The sequence below is a fragment of the Ursus americanus genome, chromosome 7 (genome assembly GCF_024610735.1).
Source record: "Ursus americanus isolate L20-20 chromosome 7, mUrsAme1.1.p, whole genome shotgun sequence".
Classification (NCBI taxonomy): domain Eukaryota; kingdom Metazoa; phylum Chordata; class Mammalia; order Carnivora; family Ursidae; genus Ursus; species Ursus americanus.
The window spans coordinates 85223403-85243066 of record NC_142133.1 but is presented as its reverse complement, the minus strand read 5'-3'; the positions used below and the strand labels follow the sequence as shown (position 1 = coordinate 85243066).

Below are 19664 nucleotides of genomic sequence, written 5' to 3'. Positions count from 1 at the left end.
TAACTTTTTAAATAGAAAAAAAAAAAAAAAGCAAACTTTACCATTACTTAACAGTATAATGCCAGTTTAAATGAATCATTTTCATGCATTATCCAGAATAACAAAAGCATACTTTTTTTTTTCAATTGTTATGGTGAAGATGGTGAAGAGTGCTTCGCTTTTTTTTTTTTTTAATTTTATTTATTTATTTGACAGAGAGAGACAGCTAGAGAGGGGGAACACAGCAGGCAGAGTGGGAGAGGAAGAAGCAGGCTCCCAGTGGAGGAGCCTGATGTGGGGCTCGATCCCAGAACACCAGGATCACGCCCTGAGCTGAAGGCAGACGCTTAATGACTGCGTCACCCAGATGCCCCAACAAAAGCATACTTTTAAATGGGGACTGGAAAGCTTTTATAAGACAGTGAAGAAGTTTCCCTCTGAAAACACATAGAAAGAGTGGCTCTGTGGAGTAAGGAGTGAGTTAATCCTCGTTAGTTGTGGGCTGTAAGCTGCTGCGTGCTGGCTGTGGGACTGCAGGAGGCAGACTGCTCCCCCTCGATTCAGCAGTGTCCTCCGTCTGAGGACGGGGCCATAAGCTACCGGCACATCCCACAGCGTCATAGTGAACCCTGAGGACCTGCATCTGTGTATTCATAACTGGGCTTGAAACTCTAAAACATTTCAATTTAACATGAAATTTTGCTGTTAGCATTCAGCAACTTCTCATTGTAAAAGCAATACACAAAATATGGCAAGTGAATTTATTCCGAAATATTTACAGATATTTGAGTCGGACCTTGGACGCTATATCCTGGAGCTGGTGGCAATTTCCCAATAACATTTTCTACTTTGCCCAAATCTATAACAACCATATGTGAAGTTTTTAATGTCTGTATGTGTTTATTTATGCTCTGGTGACATGAAACATGAGGTTTCTGAATCTGAGACGACAAGTGACTCACCGCACATCTTTGTGCCAGTTTCCAGGTGTCGGCGCGCTCTGCACGGACAGAGGTCTGAGCAGAGAGAGAGGACTCGTGGCGCAAGAGAGAGACTGTACCTCACTGACCGTGTAAACAAGGGCTCTCTCGGGAGAGCAGGGGCTGCTGGTCATCACCCTGTGGAATGAGATCAGGTGGCTCCAGGGGAGGCAAATCCTCCAGTGTCCCTGACGAGTCACTAGCACCGCCCCCCACGTCTCCAGGCCCCACTTATCCGTCCTTCCCCCCAGGGGCAGGGATTTTGCTCAGAAGGCCTGACCGCACTCACGGAGCCTGTGTCTCAACCTTCAAGTGAGAATACTTGAATAAATTTTTAGAAGGTCCAAAGATTCTCTGACAGATAATTTAGGAAGAGCTAAAAGAGAAAGTCCTATATTCAAGGATAGTTTCTGAGTTCCATCAAGATGAGGCAAAGGTATGACATTGAAGCGAGAGAGGGAAAAGAAGGACAGAGGACTGGAAGAGCGGGGGAGGGGAAGTCCGTCCACATTTTCCGGCTCTGGGAGGGCATCCTGTGTGGAGGAAGGAGAACCAGAGGTGGGGGCAGGCCCGGGTCTCAGGCTCTCAGAGGGGCTCCTAAGTGTGGATTAAAGCCTGGATAATTCTCATCACTCTGCTCTTCTTTCCACCAGCCTCTTATTTCTGACTTGCAAATTGAAATCTGAGAAAACATGAGCTCCTCGTGTTTTCAAACATCATTAAAATGTGTTAATAACAGTTAGAAAGTCAATTTTATAGCATCTTACAGCATTAACATATAAATTATGTACCAGTTACCTATGAACATGCAGGAAATAGTAGAAGCAATTTTAAGAATGTCAATTAGGTAAATATATTGTCATTTAAAATTTTTTCCCTGAAAATAAATAATTTAATTGAAGATTAGTAGACCAAAGAAATAGTAGACAATTGTATATCTAATACAGAATTACTTGGTGTCACGTCTGGGGCTACACAGGTGTCCCACAATAATGTTAAGGGACGCCAGGATATGACGTCTGAAATTTCTGCTACATTTCAAGCCAAATGTGGTTCCATAAAATAGAAACTGTCAGCTCTCCTGACTTGGGAAAAGAATGACTGGCACATGGTTACAGACCGTCACCCTTTGATGCAGAGTCTGGGTATTCCCTTTTCGTTGCCTGCTGGTTGGAAAAATTGAGGTGGCCCCGCCGATCGTTTTTCCTTTTCCTGATTTGAGTCACCAGGAAGGAGTGTAAGGATCAAGGGATCCCGTCCCATCCCCGTCCCCTGAAAGCCTTTCTCCAGAGACAGGTAGGGGTGGCGATGGCTCTGAGTGCCACTCTGCCTCCCGCTCTCGCCAGCAGGAGATCTTGCCCCTCCTGAGAAACCGTGCACATTGCTCACGCTGGCTGCATCTGAGGACCTCTGATGTAAGGCGGGGACGTCAGGGAGCATCTAGTTTGCAAAGCAAGGAGTTCTGTGTAAGTAAGGTTTACCTAGTTCATCTCCATCCTTCCTCCCCCGCACCGACTGCCTGTCTGCCTTTCCTTGTAAAAGGGGTCAGGATCTTTACACTTGGACCGTTCTCTGAAGACGTTGCCACAACAGAGTCACACTGGCGCGTATTTTTAACACAGAGCTCTGGTCAGGTGGGGCTGGGGTGGGACCTGGGATTCTGCATGTCTAGCAAGCTCCCAGATGATGCTGATGCTTCTGGGTCCCACAGCCTCACACTTCGAGAGCCCTTTTGAATACATCAGTAGTAAATCTACTTAAAAGTCAAGATCTCTGAGCCCCGTCCACACTTGCTAAATCTGAGTCAGGTGGTGCCAGGAACCACCTTATAGCGAGCTTTGCGGAGACTCCTGGCTGTGCTTGGGTTTAGTTCAAAACTCTAGGAACGTCTACTTAAAAATTGCATCCCGTCACTGACCGCTGTCCTCTGAACCTCTAATTTTGAGCTTTATATTTACCTTCTAATTACACATGTATATGTGGATACACACATGTATGTAATTTTTCACTTTACTAATTCCGTAGATGCTGATCTTGTCATCGTGAGAATGACCGTGTCCTAAACTATCCCACCCTGGGAGGTGGTTGGGTTTAGTGCTGGGTTGACACAGCCCAGACAGTTTCCAGAGTTATAACTAAAAAAAAAAAAAAAAAAAAAAAAGATGAAAGGAGCTCTGAAGGGCATCACAGATATTTTGGAGGTAATCTGCGTCAAGCGGAAACTTAGAAATACTTCGTCTTTGTTCTTTTGCTGAATCAGAGAAGCGTTCACATAGCAAAGCTCGAGGACATCAAATCCACACACTGACGTGAGCCTGCATAGTACAGGGTCACAGCAGCGAGGAAGCTAATGAGGGAGGATGTTCTGAATAATGTGATTTCTTTCTTTGTATTTTCGTGATTCTCCAAACATAAGCAGCATTGTTGTAACTGGAAAAGTTACAACTTGTGTCCGCGTTCATCCCCTAGCCTCAGTGCTCTGCTGTGCCGGTTGTCACTCTGATCGGCCTTCTTGCCTTTATATTGTACCTTTTGCATGTTTTTAATCACAGGAGCAAGGACTTAATGCTGGGTCGGTTGATACTAAGTGGCCACATGTCCCTGTGATCCTCGTGTCATTAACGGTTCAATGAAACGTTCTGAGGTGATGGGTTTGAAATGCCTGGTTTCCTCCCGGTGTTTATTTGGCAGAGGGATTTCAAGAAGGTCACCACTTAGTACATCAAGTACTTTCAACGTTTCAAAGACATGGTGAACCGTGATTAGTTTCATTTTTTATGTGTGTGTTTAATGGCTGGAAAGTAAGTGCAGGGTGAGCAATGAAAATCAAATTTGTTACAGTATTGAGTATTTCAGATTTTCTGCGTGAAATATTCTAATGGAGATCATGCATGCGAACATGGATTGTCAGCCATAAAACAGCACTCAAAAATCAGATGATTTGGGGTGCCTGGGTGGCTCAGTCAGTGAAGCGTCTGCCTGTGGCTTAGGTCATCTCAGGGTCCTGGGGTCGAGCCCCACGTCGGGCTCCCTGCTCAGCGGGGAACCTGCTTCTCCCTCTCCCTCTGCCTGCTGCCCCCCTTACTTTTGCTCTCTCTCTGTCAGATAAATAATAAAATCTTAGGGGCACCTGAGTGGCTCAGTCGGTTAAGTATCTGCCTTTTCAGGTCATGATCTCAGGGTCCTGGGATCCAGCCCTGAATTGGGCTCCCTGCTCAGTGGGGAGCCTGCTTCCCTCTATCCCTCTGCTCCTCCCGCTGCTTGTGCTCAATCTCTCTTTCTCTCTCTCTTTCTGTCAAATAAATAAAATTTTTTTAAAAATCAGATGATTTGATCATTATTGTTAAAATATTTGTAAAATGCATTGTCAGGCCAATCAAAAATATGTTCAGTTAAGTTGATAAGCTGAGAAGTCTGTATTCCTAGAATGGAACAGACTAGTGAGTTTAGTCCTAACTCACAAGACTAGACACACACAGTTCAGGTCACACTCCAGCAAACACACGGACTCACCCGCGCTCACACGCAAACTAGTCACCCTCGTAAGTTGTCTAAATTAGACCTAAAATTGATCCTTAATTCAGTGTAAATCCACTTCAGTGTAGAATCCAGAATGAATTCTACAGCGTACCTGAATGCGTGTGGTAGATGAGCACAGGTGGCGCCGCACCCCAGTGGAGGTGAGCACAGGTGACGCATCAGACCCACTGCCAAAGAGAAAGTGTAGTGTTCCTACCGTCCTGCTCATGGCTTAGAATTTAATTAAGGTAAAGACTTACTCCATTGCTGTAAATGTTGACATTTATACAACTAAAAGTAGCATGTTTGTTTTCATGTATACTTTACAATTTTTCCATCTTTATTGAGGTATAATTGACGAATAAAACTGCAATATCTTTAAAGGGTACAACGTGGTAGTTTGACATATGTGTATACTGTACACTGAAATGACCCCACAACCAAGTTAATGAACATGCCCGTTATCTCACATAGTTTCCTTTCTTAAAAGAGAAGAATGCTTGTGGCTTATGTATATGTTTTATATTTCTTACAGGTGAGCACATTAGACTGGGTACAAGCAGAAAAAACCTACAACCTCTGTGAGGTACTATTTAAACTTCACAAGGTAGGTATCCTTTGCACATGAGATGCTTTCATAAAAATAGGATGTGCCTTTGGGTTTAAGGAGTCCATTGAAATAGTAACAAAACGTGAAAATCTTCTGTATTCATCCCATTTTCCCATCCTCAGAGTTGCCATCCTGTTGTTCATGATGGTGGGTGGGTAGGCGGATGGATGAGTGGGTGGATGGATGGGTGGGCGGATGGATGGGTGGGTGAGTGGATGGGTGGGTGAGTGGATGGATGGGTGGATGAATGAGTAGATGGGTGCAGGGATGGATGAGTGGGTGGGTGGGAGGATGGGTGGATGGATGGATGGTTGGATGAGTAGATGGGTGCAGGGATGGATGAGTGAATGGATGGGGGTGAGTGGATGGCTGGGTGGGTGGATGGATGGATGGATGGATGAGTGAGTAGATGGGTGGGTGGGTGGGTGGATGGAGTGTGCACAAGTATGTATGTGCACATGTTCTGGGGAGAGGGTGTTTTAGTTACCGCCACTTACAGTAGTATGTTCCAGAATCTTTGGTTTATTATTGTCCTTGCCATTGTTTTTAATATATCAGATACAAACCTGAGTCCTAAGAGCTTTCTTATCAAAGGCTGGCCTGAGCTGACCAGAATAACTAATCAAATAGTCCACTCCTATTAGAGGGAAAGTGCTCGTTGGCTAAGGAAGGGCAAAGTTTTATCTGTAACATGCATAGCAAGTTTCAGAATCATCCAGTTTAGTTGAACAGTTCCAAAGTAGTGAATCCATTGCTGCAGAATCAGGTCTCGGTTTCTGCTGGGCAGACACCTCATCCGGGACTTGCGGGGTCGGGGGGTCAGGGCTTCCTGTGAGTGCTCGGTGGGACTCCTGCCTGATGGTGGTCGTCGTGTGTTGCCAGATTGAAGATGAAGACAACTGGGTGAATGTGGATTCCCCCAAGTTGCACAAGCCTCAGAGACAGTTATCCCATTGGTGGACTTTTAGCAGATCTCAGGTTTGTAGAGAATTCTTTAAAACACTAAATTATACAGAAAGTTTGGGAAGTGGAATCTGAGATGGAAAATGTGGGAAGGAAAGTGAGTCCTGGTCACTGAGCCAGCTCAGGTGAGGGCGATGATCCCCTGGAGGACTTCAGTCCCACCCCTTCCCTGGCGTCCTGGGGGTAGTTGCTCTGGGCCCAGGAGTGCTCCCAGCTGCGGCTTGTGCCCAGGCTGATGGGGGAGGCTGGGTGTCTAGCCTTCTGTCGCTGCTCAGAGAGAACCCAGGGCTGTCACCACCTGTCATGGGGGCAGAGGCGCAGGCGGCAGAGCTGCCCCGCCCCGGCTCTCAGCCCACTGGGCCCAGACCCACTGAAATCAGGCTGGCCCATGGCGTACAGGCAGTGGGTGGATGGTTGACCGCCACGGAGGGTTTGTGGTTGTGTGTGAAGCGCGTGCTCTAGAGTTCAACGAGCTGACTCCACCCCTTGAAGTTTTACTTGGTTTCTTTACGCCTCAGTTATGTCGTCTGTAGAATGGGAGCAGTAATAGTATTCTCTGTTGTACAATCCTCTCTGCAGGGTTGTGTTAAGTGTGATGCTGTCGCCATGGCCGTAGTGAAGTGCTCAGTCAGCATGGCCTCCTGGGCATGTCTGAGGTCCCTTCCCGTCGTGTGTGTGTCCGTGAGCTGGGACTCACCAGCTCTGTGGTCCGGGGCAATGCGCTGCCAGTGACTCTCCGGCTTGTCCTACATGGAGTCACCTGGCAAGAGCTTTAAAGCAGAGCTAAAGATTCCATTTTATGTAAGATGTGGCCCAGACATGTGTCCTCATTCTTAGGCTTCTGCGGTGATGTTAATATGTGGCTAAATCTCAAAATGACTAGTGCGTACCAGGCAGTAATTGTGACAAGTCCTTGTAAATAAACATCATTTTATTGCGCTAACAAATCCCTTTGAGTCATTGGATATTAAGCCAGATAGAACCTTAGTGATTAGAGGTGTTGTTCTATAAACAACCTTAACAAAACCGTGAGAATATTGATTGGTTGTAATGCCAGTAGTGATCATAATTGTATTTACTTACACCTTCTTTACGTGTTTTCTCTGCAAATGCTGCCTTTTCACTTATTTTTCTGCAGTAGTTGAAACTCATTTGTTCAGTTGTTAGTGACTCATGCCTGAAAATTTAAGAAAGTCCCAGATAGGAGAGCTGCCTCTGTGTTGGTGATCTATTGCTGGGAAACAAATAGCCCAAACACTTAGGTGTGTAGAACGACACACATTATCTCAGTTCCTGGGGGTCAGGCCTCACCTATCGCACAGTTGCTCACAAGATGAATCAGAATTTCAGCCTATGGTCTGTGGCCCTGGCCAGACCCTGTGCAGGGGAATTCAGTTGCTGGAAGACATTGGACTGGAGGGCTCAGCTCCTTGCTGGAGGCTGCCCTCTGATCCTAGCTGGGTGCCACACTCCATCAGAGACAACCCATCATTTCCACCATATTCTGTTGTTGAGAGCAGGGCACTAAATGTATACATAACGTGTGACACATGACGTAGATGATATCGTGTATATGATACATAGATGTATACACACGGGACGAGACCAGATGATGCCCACAATACAGTGTTGACTGTAGCATCACAGGGGAGCAGGTGGCACTTGGCCAGACTGGGCTGATGGCTGAGGAGGACGGTGTGCGGGATGGGGGCGTCTGGTCAACCTGTGGGCTTCAGTGAGCTCTCAGAAGTGAGTCATAGACACTGTGGAATAAGGCTGTCTCTAGACTTCCTCGGAAAAGACCAACAGCACGCCTTGACCACGTTATCAGGGGCATGAATTTGGGAGATGTGTCCTCACATCTAGGAGCTTTCCTTCATTCGGGGGAAATATCCATCAAGGACTGATTTCTTCCAGCAACAAAAAGCCTGGATAAAGAGCGTTGACCTGGGGGTACATGAGGCGCAGCCCTGAAGTCCGAGCCACACACTGCAAGGCCAGGAAGGGTTTGTCCCGTGTCCCGGTGTTAGACAGCAGTGTCCCCTGCATATGAACCCCCGTGTCCTTCTCATGTCGGAGTATGCAAATCCAAGTGGGAAGCTAAAAACATACCCAATGCAATTTTTAGTGTGTTTTTTCCAAGAATTTGACCCTAAGGAGTCATTAATCAAAAATTAGAAATTTTGAATGAAAATGTAATGTTTTTAAATTTTGGTTTGCCTCCTTAAATTGAAAATATCCTCAAAAAGAATTTTAAATTTAGATCTGGAATTTTAGGCTGTGTGTAATAGTAATACACACCAGGGAGACACATCCCATAATACTATCATCAAAGTGGTAAAAAACTAACGTTATGTTGAAGCTAGTCTCATGACAGTTCTCATGTGTAGACTTTCATTCATCAATGTTCCAAAAAAGGAATTTTATAGAAAGATCGGTTGTCTTTCCTCCTTTCTTTACAAAGGCTCCTCACTGTCCCCTTTTGGCCTTTGTATCACCTCGTTTTTATGGCTTTCCACATGTCAGAGGTGTGGCTGTGGTATCAGGATGTCTCCGAGGGTGCTCCGTTAGTACACCACACAGCCGCTTCTGTTTTTATCCAGCATGTTTCCCAGGAAGACTGAGGGAGAGTTTTCGTCAGTACACGTTATGAAGTGATTATGTAACCATTAAATTAGGCAGGAGCCTGGCTACGGCACAAGGTCAAACCCACAGGGGGCAAGTGGTAGCAGTAAAGGCATTTCATAGACTTAACAGTTTTAAAAAGGAGGCTGTGTTCTTCAGGCCAAGTGACTTATTTGGAAGTCTTACACAGTGATCTCACAAAATGGTGTCCCCCTTTAGTTGTTGTGGGTAATCGTCCTGCGCACATACGCTGAAAATTATCCATCAGCATTTAATTCATCTTTCAGAGACTGAAGTAAGTGTATGATTATCCTAAGAACTGGCCCACAGGGCTCAGCGTTGTATGATTGTTTCATAATGACCATTTCCAAGGACAGTCATCCATATGTAGTCCAGGAATTCAGTTTTGTAGTTTTGTTTTCTGACTTTCTTCCCTCTTTAAGTACTTTTTCTGAGTCTTAGAATTGTTGTTCTCTATTTCAGCTCTCATCAGCAGATAGGTGAGAAAATTGCGTTGGTCAGCTCTGATTGTAGAAGAGACATAAACCGTGCACAGCTCCCGGAGAGCGGCCAGTAAGATGCCGTCCAACGGTGAGGCGCACCCTGCGGGAGCGTAGATGCCTGTTTGCTCTCAACATGAGAATATTCGATTTAAAATGTGCAGTAAACTTAAGTTTACTGATACGTTTGGCAGAGGACCTAGATAGTAACGTCTGCTTTAGTGGAGTGCCTCCGGGAGCCTTGCTGAACACCCCGTCTGTGTCTGAGCTGGTCCTCATTATCTTGCCCTGCAGCTCAGAGCTCAGAGGCATAGGCTAAGTCAGTCCCCGCAGCCTCTGGAGGCCGGATGGGACCCAGGTTTGCTTGGCTTCCGGCTGATCTTCTATTCTCTTCTGTTTCACTCATTGAAATATCATGTTCAGGAGTATTAAGAATTTTCAAATCTGCTTTCCAGTGACCAGTAAACAATGCGTTTCTGTAGTTGGGATTCCCAGGGAAGGGGGTCCTCAGTGAATGTCCTGAAATCCCTCCTGTCAGAGGAGAACTTGCAGGGAACAGCTGGGGAGACTATGCGCTTGGCTCGGCTGCATTGCAGCAAAGGGCAGGGGTCTCTAAGAGCTGGGAATGGGGTCAGGAGAGGGGCCCTGGGCCAACTGTGGGACCCAAATTAAAATTGAGCTGTCTTCATCTTTGGGAAGGCTATAGTTTTGCCAATGGGAGCCGACCCCAGGACCTGGGCCTCCTGCCTGGCAGGAAGGCAGGGTCACCACATTCCTTGATGTTTGCATCAAGGTCCCTGAGAAAGACAACGGAGAAAGACAACCAGGGCTGTGGAAATGGCCCCAGGATCCTAGCAGGATTTTCATCTCAAAGGGATTTATAATTAGGTTTTCTAATGCAGGAGCTCTGCTGGTAAGAGGCTGGCCCCAGAGCCGGGAAGGAGGTCTGGGGAGCCCAGAACTGTGTGTTCAGAGCAAGTCACTGACCTCACATTGACTGAATTATTGTTTCCAATAGGAGCTGCAGGGGAACACTGGGGAAAGAGCTACACACAGAGCTAAGTTCACTTACATCACATTAATACTGTGAGGCTGAGCAGTTGTGTTACAGAAAGTAGTGACATCTCTGGAATCCTTTCATGTTTTGTCCTGGGATTTCTCAGGTTGTTCAAAAGCTATTTTTAGTTCCTCCCATTTGTTCTTAAATACAAAGCTCAGCTCCTTGGTTTGAGTCCTAAACACGTTACTCCTTGAAAAGTGACCTCACTCCTCAGAACTGCTCTAAATAAGTATTTCAAAAGTCAGATCGCTATGTGGGTGAAAATACTTAAGGTGAGCTGGATCTTCGCTCACGCTGACTGTCCCACTACTCAGGGTTGCCTTAAAGACAACGTGCTTTTGTGCAAATGCATACTGACCTAGTGTGAGCTAAGGACATGTGTGCCACATGCTTTATTTATTGCCTCTGCGGCCTCTTTCTTAGGTCCGCATTTGGAAGTTAAAAATCAGGCTCAGAGGGGCGCCTGGGTAGCGCAGTAGTTAAAGCGTCTGCCTTCGGCTCAGGGCGTGATCCCGGCGTACCGGGATCGAGTCCCACATCGGGCTCCTCCGCTATGAGCCTGCTTCTTCCTCTCCCACAACCCCTGCAGTGTTCCCTCTCTCGCTGGCTGTCTGTCATATAAATAAAATCTTTAAAAAAAAAAAAATCAGGCTCAGAAAGATGTAGACGGCACGAGGTCAACAGCTAATAGTTGGCAGAGAAAGGTTTCAGGTCTTGACGGATCTCAAACCTATGAAACTACAGGCTCCCCAGTTATCCCCAGTGACGGGGGCAGGGGAACGTGGTTGGCTGTCCCACTGATGGTATGACCACACAGAGGCTTCTGGAGGGATCTTTGGCCATCAGTCTTTGACGGTTACGCTCAGTAGTTACAGAATTTCTGAAAAGCTGCTTGCTATTCCTGATTTATGAAAATAAAAACGGTTCCTGTGTTTCCCGGGCTGAAGTGAAGGATCTGGGGTTGGGGGCGGCCTCTAAAATCCAGGTGCGGTCTCTGTTCCCAGGGTTCATTTAGAATGAGGAACACAGAGCACAGGCCACAACTCACACGCACACGCACATGCATGAGCACACCTGTGAGCCAGGAGGCATCTGACCCTGTGCAGGAATCCATGCCACTGGGGACCAGCAGCAGGGGGACAGCACAGAGGGGAATGCTGCAGAGACGTCTGCAAGGCCATCGGGAAGTCAGGGGAGCCCCAGAGCCCATGAGCCACCTGCACACATCACCTGTTGTTTTACCTGCACACCTGTGCCCAGAAAGCATAAGAAGCATTTGGCCAACGACCGCGTTCATGTCGATTTGGGGAGTTAACTTTGAACGTTACCTGTGAATGGGGTGTGTCTGGCTTCACTGGATGGCCCGCCTGCATCAAAATATCTTAGAATCACAATGAGGAACCCTGACAGCCTCAGGTCATTGTTTTATTATTATTATGATGTTAGTTACCCTACAGTACTTCATTAGCTTTTGATGTCGTGTTCCATGATTCATCGTTAGCATGTAACACCCAGTGGTCCATGCAATACATGCCCTCCTCAGTACCCTTCACGGGCTAGTCCATCCCTCCACCCCCTCCCTTCTGAAACCCTCATTTTGTTTCCCGGAGGCCAGAGTCTCTCGTAGTTCATCTCCCCCTCTGATTTCCCCCCCTTCGGATTCCCCTCCCTTCCCCTATGGTCCTCTGTGCTATTCCTTATGTTCCACATAAGAGTGAAACCATATGATAATTGTCTTTCTCTGCTCTACTTACTTCACTTAGCATAACCCCCTCCAGTTCCATCTATGTCGATGCAAATGGTGGGTCATCATCCTTTCTGATGGCTGAGTGAGATGCCATTGTATATATGGATTACATCTTTATCCATTCGTCTGTTGAAGGGCATCTCGGCTCCTTCCACAGTTTGGCTGTTGTGGACATTGTTGCTATGAACATTGGGGTGCATGTACCCCTTCTTTTCATTACATCTGTATCTTTGGGGTAAATACCCAGTAGTGCAATTGCTGGGTCATAGGGTAGCTCTATTTTTAACTTCTTGAGGAACCTCCACACTGTTCTCCAAAGTAGCTGTACCAGTTTGCATTCCCACCAACAGCGTAGGAGGGTTCCCCTTCTCCACATCCTCTCCAACATTTGTTGTTTCCTGTCTTGTTAATTTCAGCCATTCTAACTGGTGTAAGGTGGTATCTCAATGTGGTTTTGATTTGAATTTCCCTGATGGCTAATGATGTTGAACATTTTTTCATGTGTCTGTTGGCCATTTGTATGTCTTCTGTGGAGAACTGTCTGTTCATGTCTTCTGCACATTTTTTGACATGATTATTTGTTTTTTGGGTGTTGAGTTTGAGAAGTTCTTTATAGATCTTGGATGCCAGCTCTTTGTCTAAAGTATCATTTGCAAATATCTTCTCCGATTCCGTGGGCTGCCTCTTTGTTTTGTTGACTGTTTTCTTTGTTGAGCAAAAGCTTTTTATCTTGACCAAGTCCCAAAAGTTCATTTTTGCTTTTGTTTCCCTTGCCTTTGGAGACGTGTCATGAAAGAAGTTGCTGTGGCCAGTGTCGAAGAGGTTGCTGCCTATGTTCTCCTCTGGATTTTGATGGATTCCTGTCTCACATGGAGGTTTGGAGTTTATCGTTGGGTCTGGTGTGAGAGAGTGGTCAGGTTTCACTCTTCTGTATATAGCTGTCCAATTTTCCCAGCACCATTTATTGAAGAGACTATCTTTTTTCCATTGGATGTTTTTTTCCTGCTTTGTCAAAGATTAGTTGCCCAAAGAGCCGAGGGTCCATTTCTGGTTCTCTATTCTGTTCCATTGGTCTATGTGTCTGTTTTTGTGCCAGTACCATGCTGTCTTGGTGATCACAGCTTTGTAGTATAGCTGAAATCCGGCAACGTGATGCCCCCATCATGTTTTCAACAATTCCTTTTCAACAATTCCTTGGCGATTTGGAGTCTTTTCTGGTTCCATACAAATTTTAGGATTATTTGTTCCAGCACTTTGAAAAATGCCTTTGGTATTTTGATCGGGATGGCATTTTGAAAGTGTAGATTGCTCTGGGTAGCATGGACATTTTCATGATGTTTATTCTTCTGATCCATGAGCATGGAATGTTTTACCATCTTTCTGTGTCTTCTTCAATGTCTTTCAAGAGTGATCTGTAGTTTCTAGAATATAGATCCTTTACCTCTCTGATTAAGTTAATTCCGAGATAATGTATGATTTTTGGTGCTGTTGTAAATGGAATCGATTCCCTAATTTCTCTTTCTTCAGTCTCATTATTCGTGTATAGAAATGCAACTGATTTCTGAGCATTGATTTTGTATCCCGCCACATTACTGAATTGCTCTAGAACTTCTAATAGTTTAGGAGTGGATTCTTTTGGGTTTTCCATATAGAGTATCATGTCATCTGCGAAGAGAGACAATTTGACTTCTTCTTTGCCAATTTGGATACCTTTTATCCCTTTTTGTTGTCTGATTGCTGTTCAAGGACATCTAGTACTATGTTGAATAATAATGGCGAGAGTGGGCATCCTTGTCGTGTTCCTAATCTTAAGGGAAAGGCTTTCAGCTTTTCCCCATTGAGAATGGTATTTACTGTAGGCTTTTCATAGATGGTTTTTATGAAATTGAGGAATGTACCCTCTATCCCTACACTCTGAAGGGTTTTAATCAGGAAAGGATGCTGTATTTTGTCAAATGCTTTTTCTGTATCAACTGAGAAGATCATATGGTTCTTGACTCTTTTCTTGTTGATGTGATCTATCACACTGATCGATTTGCGAATGTTGAACCACCCTTGCATCCCAGGGATGAATCCCACTTGGTCATGATGGATAATCCTCTTAATGTACTGTTGGATCCTATTAGCTAGGATCTTGTTGAGAATTTTGGCCTCCATATTCATCAGGGAAATCGGTCTGCAATGCTCCTTTTTGATGGGGTCTTTGTCTGGTATTGGGATCAAGGTAATACTGGCCTCACAGAATGAGTTTGGTAGTTTTCCTTCTGTTTCTATATTTTTGAAACAGCTTCAAGAGAATAGGTAGTATTTCTTCTTTAAATGTTTGGTAGAATTCTGCTGGGAGATCATCTGGCCCTGGACTCTTGTTTTTTGATGACTGCTTCAATTTTATTACTGGTTATTGGCCTATTCAGATTGTCAGTTTCTATTGCCACACCTGAGCGGTGGTAAACATCACAGTCCTGCAGGCCGCCCGGCATCCTTGGCGATGATGTCTGCCCTCTGTCCTCTTCACTGGACGAGGCGGTGCTGGCAGAGTCCACACAGAGGAACAGCATGGGGCAGAGCTCAGTGTGGGCGCTTTGGGGTGTGTGCGTGTGTGCACGTGGAGAGCGCGGATGAGGGGCAGATGTGGGCGGCGCAGGCCTCGAAGGCAAGGAGGGCAGACACAACCAGGCACCGCCCCGCCACCCACACCACTGCTCACCGGATCTCTGAGACCTGCATAACCTGGAGTGAGATCTCCGAGATCTGCTGTCTGCTCACCGGATCTCTGAGACCCATTGCTTAGCTGTGTCTGTAAAGGACTCAGGGAAGAAGTGCAGATATCACAGCCAGAGCCCACGGCATCCACAGGGTCACTCTGCTTTGACCTTTGCTCTTGAGGGTGTTTTTAAAACGTTCATTCTGGGGCCCCTGGGTGGTTCAGTTGTTAAGCATCTGCCTTTGGCTCAGGGCGTGATCCCAGCGTTCTGGGATCGAGCCCCACATCAGGCTCCTCTGCTATGAGCCTGCTTCTTCCTCTCCCACTCCCCCTGCTTGTGTTCCCTCTCTCTCTGGCTGTCTCTCTGTCAAATAAATAAATAAAATCTTTTAAAAAAATAAATAAAATAAATAAAATGTTCATTCTATGCAGTCAGGACGTCTGGGTTCACATTTGTAAATCCTGGGCTGAGGTATTGTGAGCGGGGTCCTCTGACTCGGTGCAGAACGTTGTGGTGGGGAAGTACCCGCAGTGCCCTGGGAGCTCATGGTGACTCCTGGTTCACACCTGTGTTGTTTTCATTGTTGGCTGTTTTTATGCCAGTCCGGAGCACAAAAGTCTCATGATTTTACCTTTCAAGGGAAACATTGAAGCAGAAGCTGTGGTTACCAGAATTTTAAGTGAAAGGAGCTTCTGACTGTAATTTACTTAAAATCATGTTTATTTGGGGCTTCTTTCCCCAGGAGCTATGTCGGAGGATGGCCTGCTCCTGAATGTGCCTCCAGGTGCAGCTGGCTGGGGTCACAGCGGTCCCCCGCGGGCTGGCAGCCATGTCCCGGTCCTGGCGGCTCCTGGGCGTCAACGGCGTGGGGCCCTGGCCCTCGGTGGGTACCCCCAACCTGCGCTAACACGCTGCCCACTCTGTTTTCCAGTTGTGGCTCTCAGAGGACTGCTGGCTGCACACGGACTTGGGCCTGGGGCCACACGGCTTCGAGGACCCTCAGCCCTACTGTTTCAGCGTCCTGGTCAGCCACGGCCAGAGTCGCATCTTCAGCGTGGAGCTGGGGAGTGAGCTGGCCACGTGGGAGAGGTCTTTCCAAAGAGCTACTTTCATGGAAGTTCAGAGAACCGGGGTAAGCGACTCCCAGCGTCTGATGGGAAATGTATGTGGATGCCTGACATTGCAGTTCGGTGCCCAGCCATGTTCCAGAAAAAAATGAATCTTTTAAAGTTGAGCGTGCTCACCTGGGTCACCAGGTCCAAACGACCTCCCTACTCAGTGTGTTTGGCAGGTGACAGGGGTCATGACGGGGAGGAGCGAGGGGGTTTTCATCTCCGTCATGTTGCATGTAATGTGCAGAGAGCCAGTCACTTCCCTTCACAGGGCTCGAGGGACAGCATGCCCACATTCCCGATTAGTGAGGTTCCCACAGACTGTTCTCTGCAAACTGTGAGTGAGTAATCTGCCGTGAAGTCACCCAGACGTTTGTCACGTGAAAGCACTCAGTGGCCCTTCCTCTGCGTCCTAGTGATCCAGAGTATAGAACAGCGCTTCTCAGGACAGCAGGTAAATCACTCTCACGTTTGACTGTGTCAGTGGAAAGCATCAGGAAGAAGGTATTTCAACCCTCACGGTCATGAATAGCGGGATCCCCTTCATGGGGAGGCCACCCTACACACCAGAGGCAGGAAATCAATGAAGTGATGCATTAGGGAGCGGACTTAGCCACCTGACAGCGCTGAGCTCGTCCGGCCTTGCATCTGTAACCCTAAGGCCATGAACTCAGCACAGAGACCGCCACTTTCCTCAGACACGTGTGTTTGGAGTGGGACAACCCTGTGCTACTGTCTGCTCTCCTGGCTGCTGCTTCGGCCGCCCAGGCCTGGGGGCCTCCCTGCCAGTGGTTAAGCCTCACCGCCACCTGTGTGTCCACGTGATGACGTCACACTCAGATGTTCGTGGAAACTGAACGTCACAGTTTCTCCCATGAGCCTCGTCCTGAGTGGGGCAGTGCGTCCTGGAATTAGGTTCTGATTCTCACAATAACCTGCTTGCTGGAGGCGGGTGTGGAAGGGTCTTGAGCACCAAATACTGACTCCCTGATCTCAGGGACTTGCTTGGATGCCTAGTGGCCGTCAGCAGTTCAGACGCCGCTGAACACCTCAGAAGTACCAGAGCTCGAGTGACAGCCCCTGTTGGCCGAGGTGAAGTCTCTGTTCTTACCTCAGATGAGCATGACACCCCAGCACCAGAAGATGGAGAGGAGAGGGTATTCTCCCTCTGCCTGGTGTCCACGGTGTCTGGCTGTGCTGCAGGGTGGGGGCCGTTCGAGCCTCTGCGGGAAGGAAGCACCTCAGATGCCTTCCAGGAGACACACCATGACGTCCCACAGTGCAGGGAGGCTGCGGGCCCTGCTCATCCGGTGCCCGTCGTAACATAACGGGGGTCGCAGCCATCCTGGGTGGATGCCGTTCTCTCTCCTGCCTTCCTTGTGTCCAGAGCAAAGGGGCAGGCATGGGGTCACTGGTGCTTTCATAGCCCGAAATCCCTTCAGACGAAGTGGCTGCTCCCTTTGCAGAGTCCTTAGTATTTGGGGCAAGTAGGAAGGAGGGAGAAGGCCCGGGGGATCTGTAGAAGGGAGGATGTGATGTCTGGATTAGGACATGGGGGGCAGTGTGCCCGGCAGGCTCTGGGGGAAGTATTTTCAGTAATCCAAGATTGAGACAACGAGGATCTCTCGTGGGTGCAGGGGGTGAGGATGAGTGTGGTCGTTGACGGTGACCGTTGCTGATGTGAACAACAGGCTGGCTTGTGCAGCAGGTGCTCCTGCAGAGGTGGGGTCTCCTTGCTCAGGAGAGACGTCACTCAGGGCCTCCCAAATCTGAGAATCCTCATGCCCACTTGAGACCTTTCCAAGACCCGCTCCTGCGGGGTTTCCTCACTCCTAGGTGCTGGCTTCAGTGCCAGAGCCTCTGTCCTGATTTCTTGGTTTTCTGGACTCAGAGGTGGGAAGGAAGGAGGATGTACTTTGGAAGGTGGTGGATCAAGTCCTATCCCGACCATTTTCTCCCCCCGTGAACGTGGGCAAAATGGTTCTCCAAACTCCTTTACTGAATCTGCAAATTAAGGATTGGAGTATGCGCACCAGAGCCATTATGGAAGTTATGTCAACTTGAATGTGCTCTCCGTGCCAAGCCATGTGCCGTTTGTACGCACTGCTAGTCTTTTAAAGTAAATCTAAGATGTGATACTGTTTTCTCTTTCCTTTCCTTTCACTGAGGAGAGGACTCAGTTTGCAAGGGCTGAGTGGCCCCTCCAGGGTCACCTGGAGATGATCCACGTGACCAGTGACCAGCTCTACCCCAGGGTCTCTGTGCCGAAAGCATGTTCTCTCCTGCAACACGCTGCCACCGGCACAGGGGAGGGAATGTGCGAGCAGCTGCCCAGGGTGGGCGGGCTTCTTGATCGACTCGTGCTGCCACCCCCATCCCTGTGTCTGCTAGATTCAGCAGGTTCTCTCCTGTGACTTGACCCTAGCCCAAGATCCCAGCTTTACAACTCAAGAAAGTTTACACGTTTGTAATGTGGACGAACGACATTGGTTTTCCTTCTCTGTGTTCAGCAGGCTGCAGGCCGCTGGTTTCCTGCATTAACTTCCTTCTTCGCGCTTCACTGTAAGGATTTCCAAAAGAAAGCTCTGGGTTTAAACTCAGGGCATGTTTCTCCCCAGTAGTTTCTCAGTGCACCTTATCTGGGCTCAGCGGTGTAGAGACCGGGTGCTTGCCTCCTGCCCAGCTCTAACTCAATGATACTAAACTAATAATATTTTAATTTATACCTATACTACAGATCTCCTGCAGGCACCTAAGTCCAGGTGTCCTACACACGCACGACCGAATAGAGAACTTCCCCAGTGGGGTGCCTGGGGGGCTCAGTTCAGCGTCCGACTCTTGATTTCGGCTCAGGTCACGATCTCAGGGTCGTGGGATCGGGCCCCACGTCGGGCTCCACACTCAGCAGGAGTCTGCTTGGGGCTCCCCCCCACACCTCCTCCGCCACTCACACTCATGTGTTCCCTCTCTGTCTCTCTCCAAAAAGAAAAAAACCAAACAAACACTAAACTAAAAAAGAACTTCCCCAGTCGTGCATGCTGCACCATCCCCGGGCTCAGGTGCAAGGGCGGGTGTCCTGTTGTACATTCTTCAGATGGTTTTATACCTATGTCAGCACCATTTTTTCTTACTAAAAATATATTTATCACGTGCATATAGTGCTTTGTAATGTGCAAAATGTGCATTTTATCCACATCAATTCATCTATTTTTTATTTATTTATAGCAGCAATACCTTCTTAGAATTTAAGAAAAACAAAAAATCTCTGTCCTCATAGCAGCATGCCGTGTCACGTCTCTGCACCTGGCCGGCTGCCTGTGGCAACAGTGGCAGAGATCTCCTGCCTCGCACTGCAACACACTGGGACTGTTACCGTCCTGATAACGGGGCTTCCTACAGACACACCAGCTCTTCCCATCTCCACCCAGCTGAGCTGGGAGGTTCAGGTGTTTGCTTAGAACACGTCCCCTCCTGGTTGCAGGATGCAGCGGGCCTTCCGTTCATCTTCCCTGGAGGAGGGCACCTCTCTCCCAGCAGTGGGATGATCAGAGGGTCACTCCTTCGGTCTGATTTTGCTAGATTAGGTCTTGAACCCAGTGGATTAACATGCTTGTCAGGGAACACTGTCTGCTGACCAGTGTCCACTCTGGGGCCTGGGGTGCGGTTAGTCTCTCCAGGGTGGAAGAGGGGTGGACACCTCAAGAAATTTAGCGCTCAGAGGAAGCAGTTACCAGCTGGCGACAGTGGGATTGGTGACTGGTTTATTTCAAGTTGACTCAGCTGTTCTCGCTGGTGCCGTATACAAAGAAATGAAGTGACATCTATGTCACAGGAGTGTAACGACGTCCGTGAAGGTTTACCTCA

The 19664-nt window shown here is 47.7% G+C and overlaps 1 protein-coding gene across 1 annotated transcript in view; it reads left to right on the top strand.

Annotated features, from left to right (window-relative positions):
• The window catches only part of SNTG2 (syntrophin gamma 2), a 200176-nt gene that overhangs the window by 145255 nt on the left and 35257 nt on the right, over positions 1–19664 (top strand). Inside the window, exons 13-15 of the mRNA XM_087863901.1 lie at positions 5014–5085; positions 12766–12858; positions 15620–15820. Coding sequence (XP_087720027.1) covers positions 5014–5085; positions 12766–12858; positions 15620–15820 — 366 coding nt within the window. The remainder of the gene's footprint in view (positions 1–5013; positions 5086–12765; positions 12859–15619; positions 15821–19664) is intronic.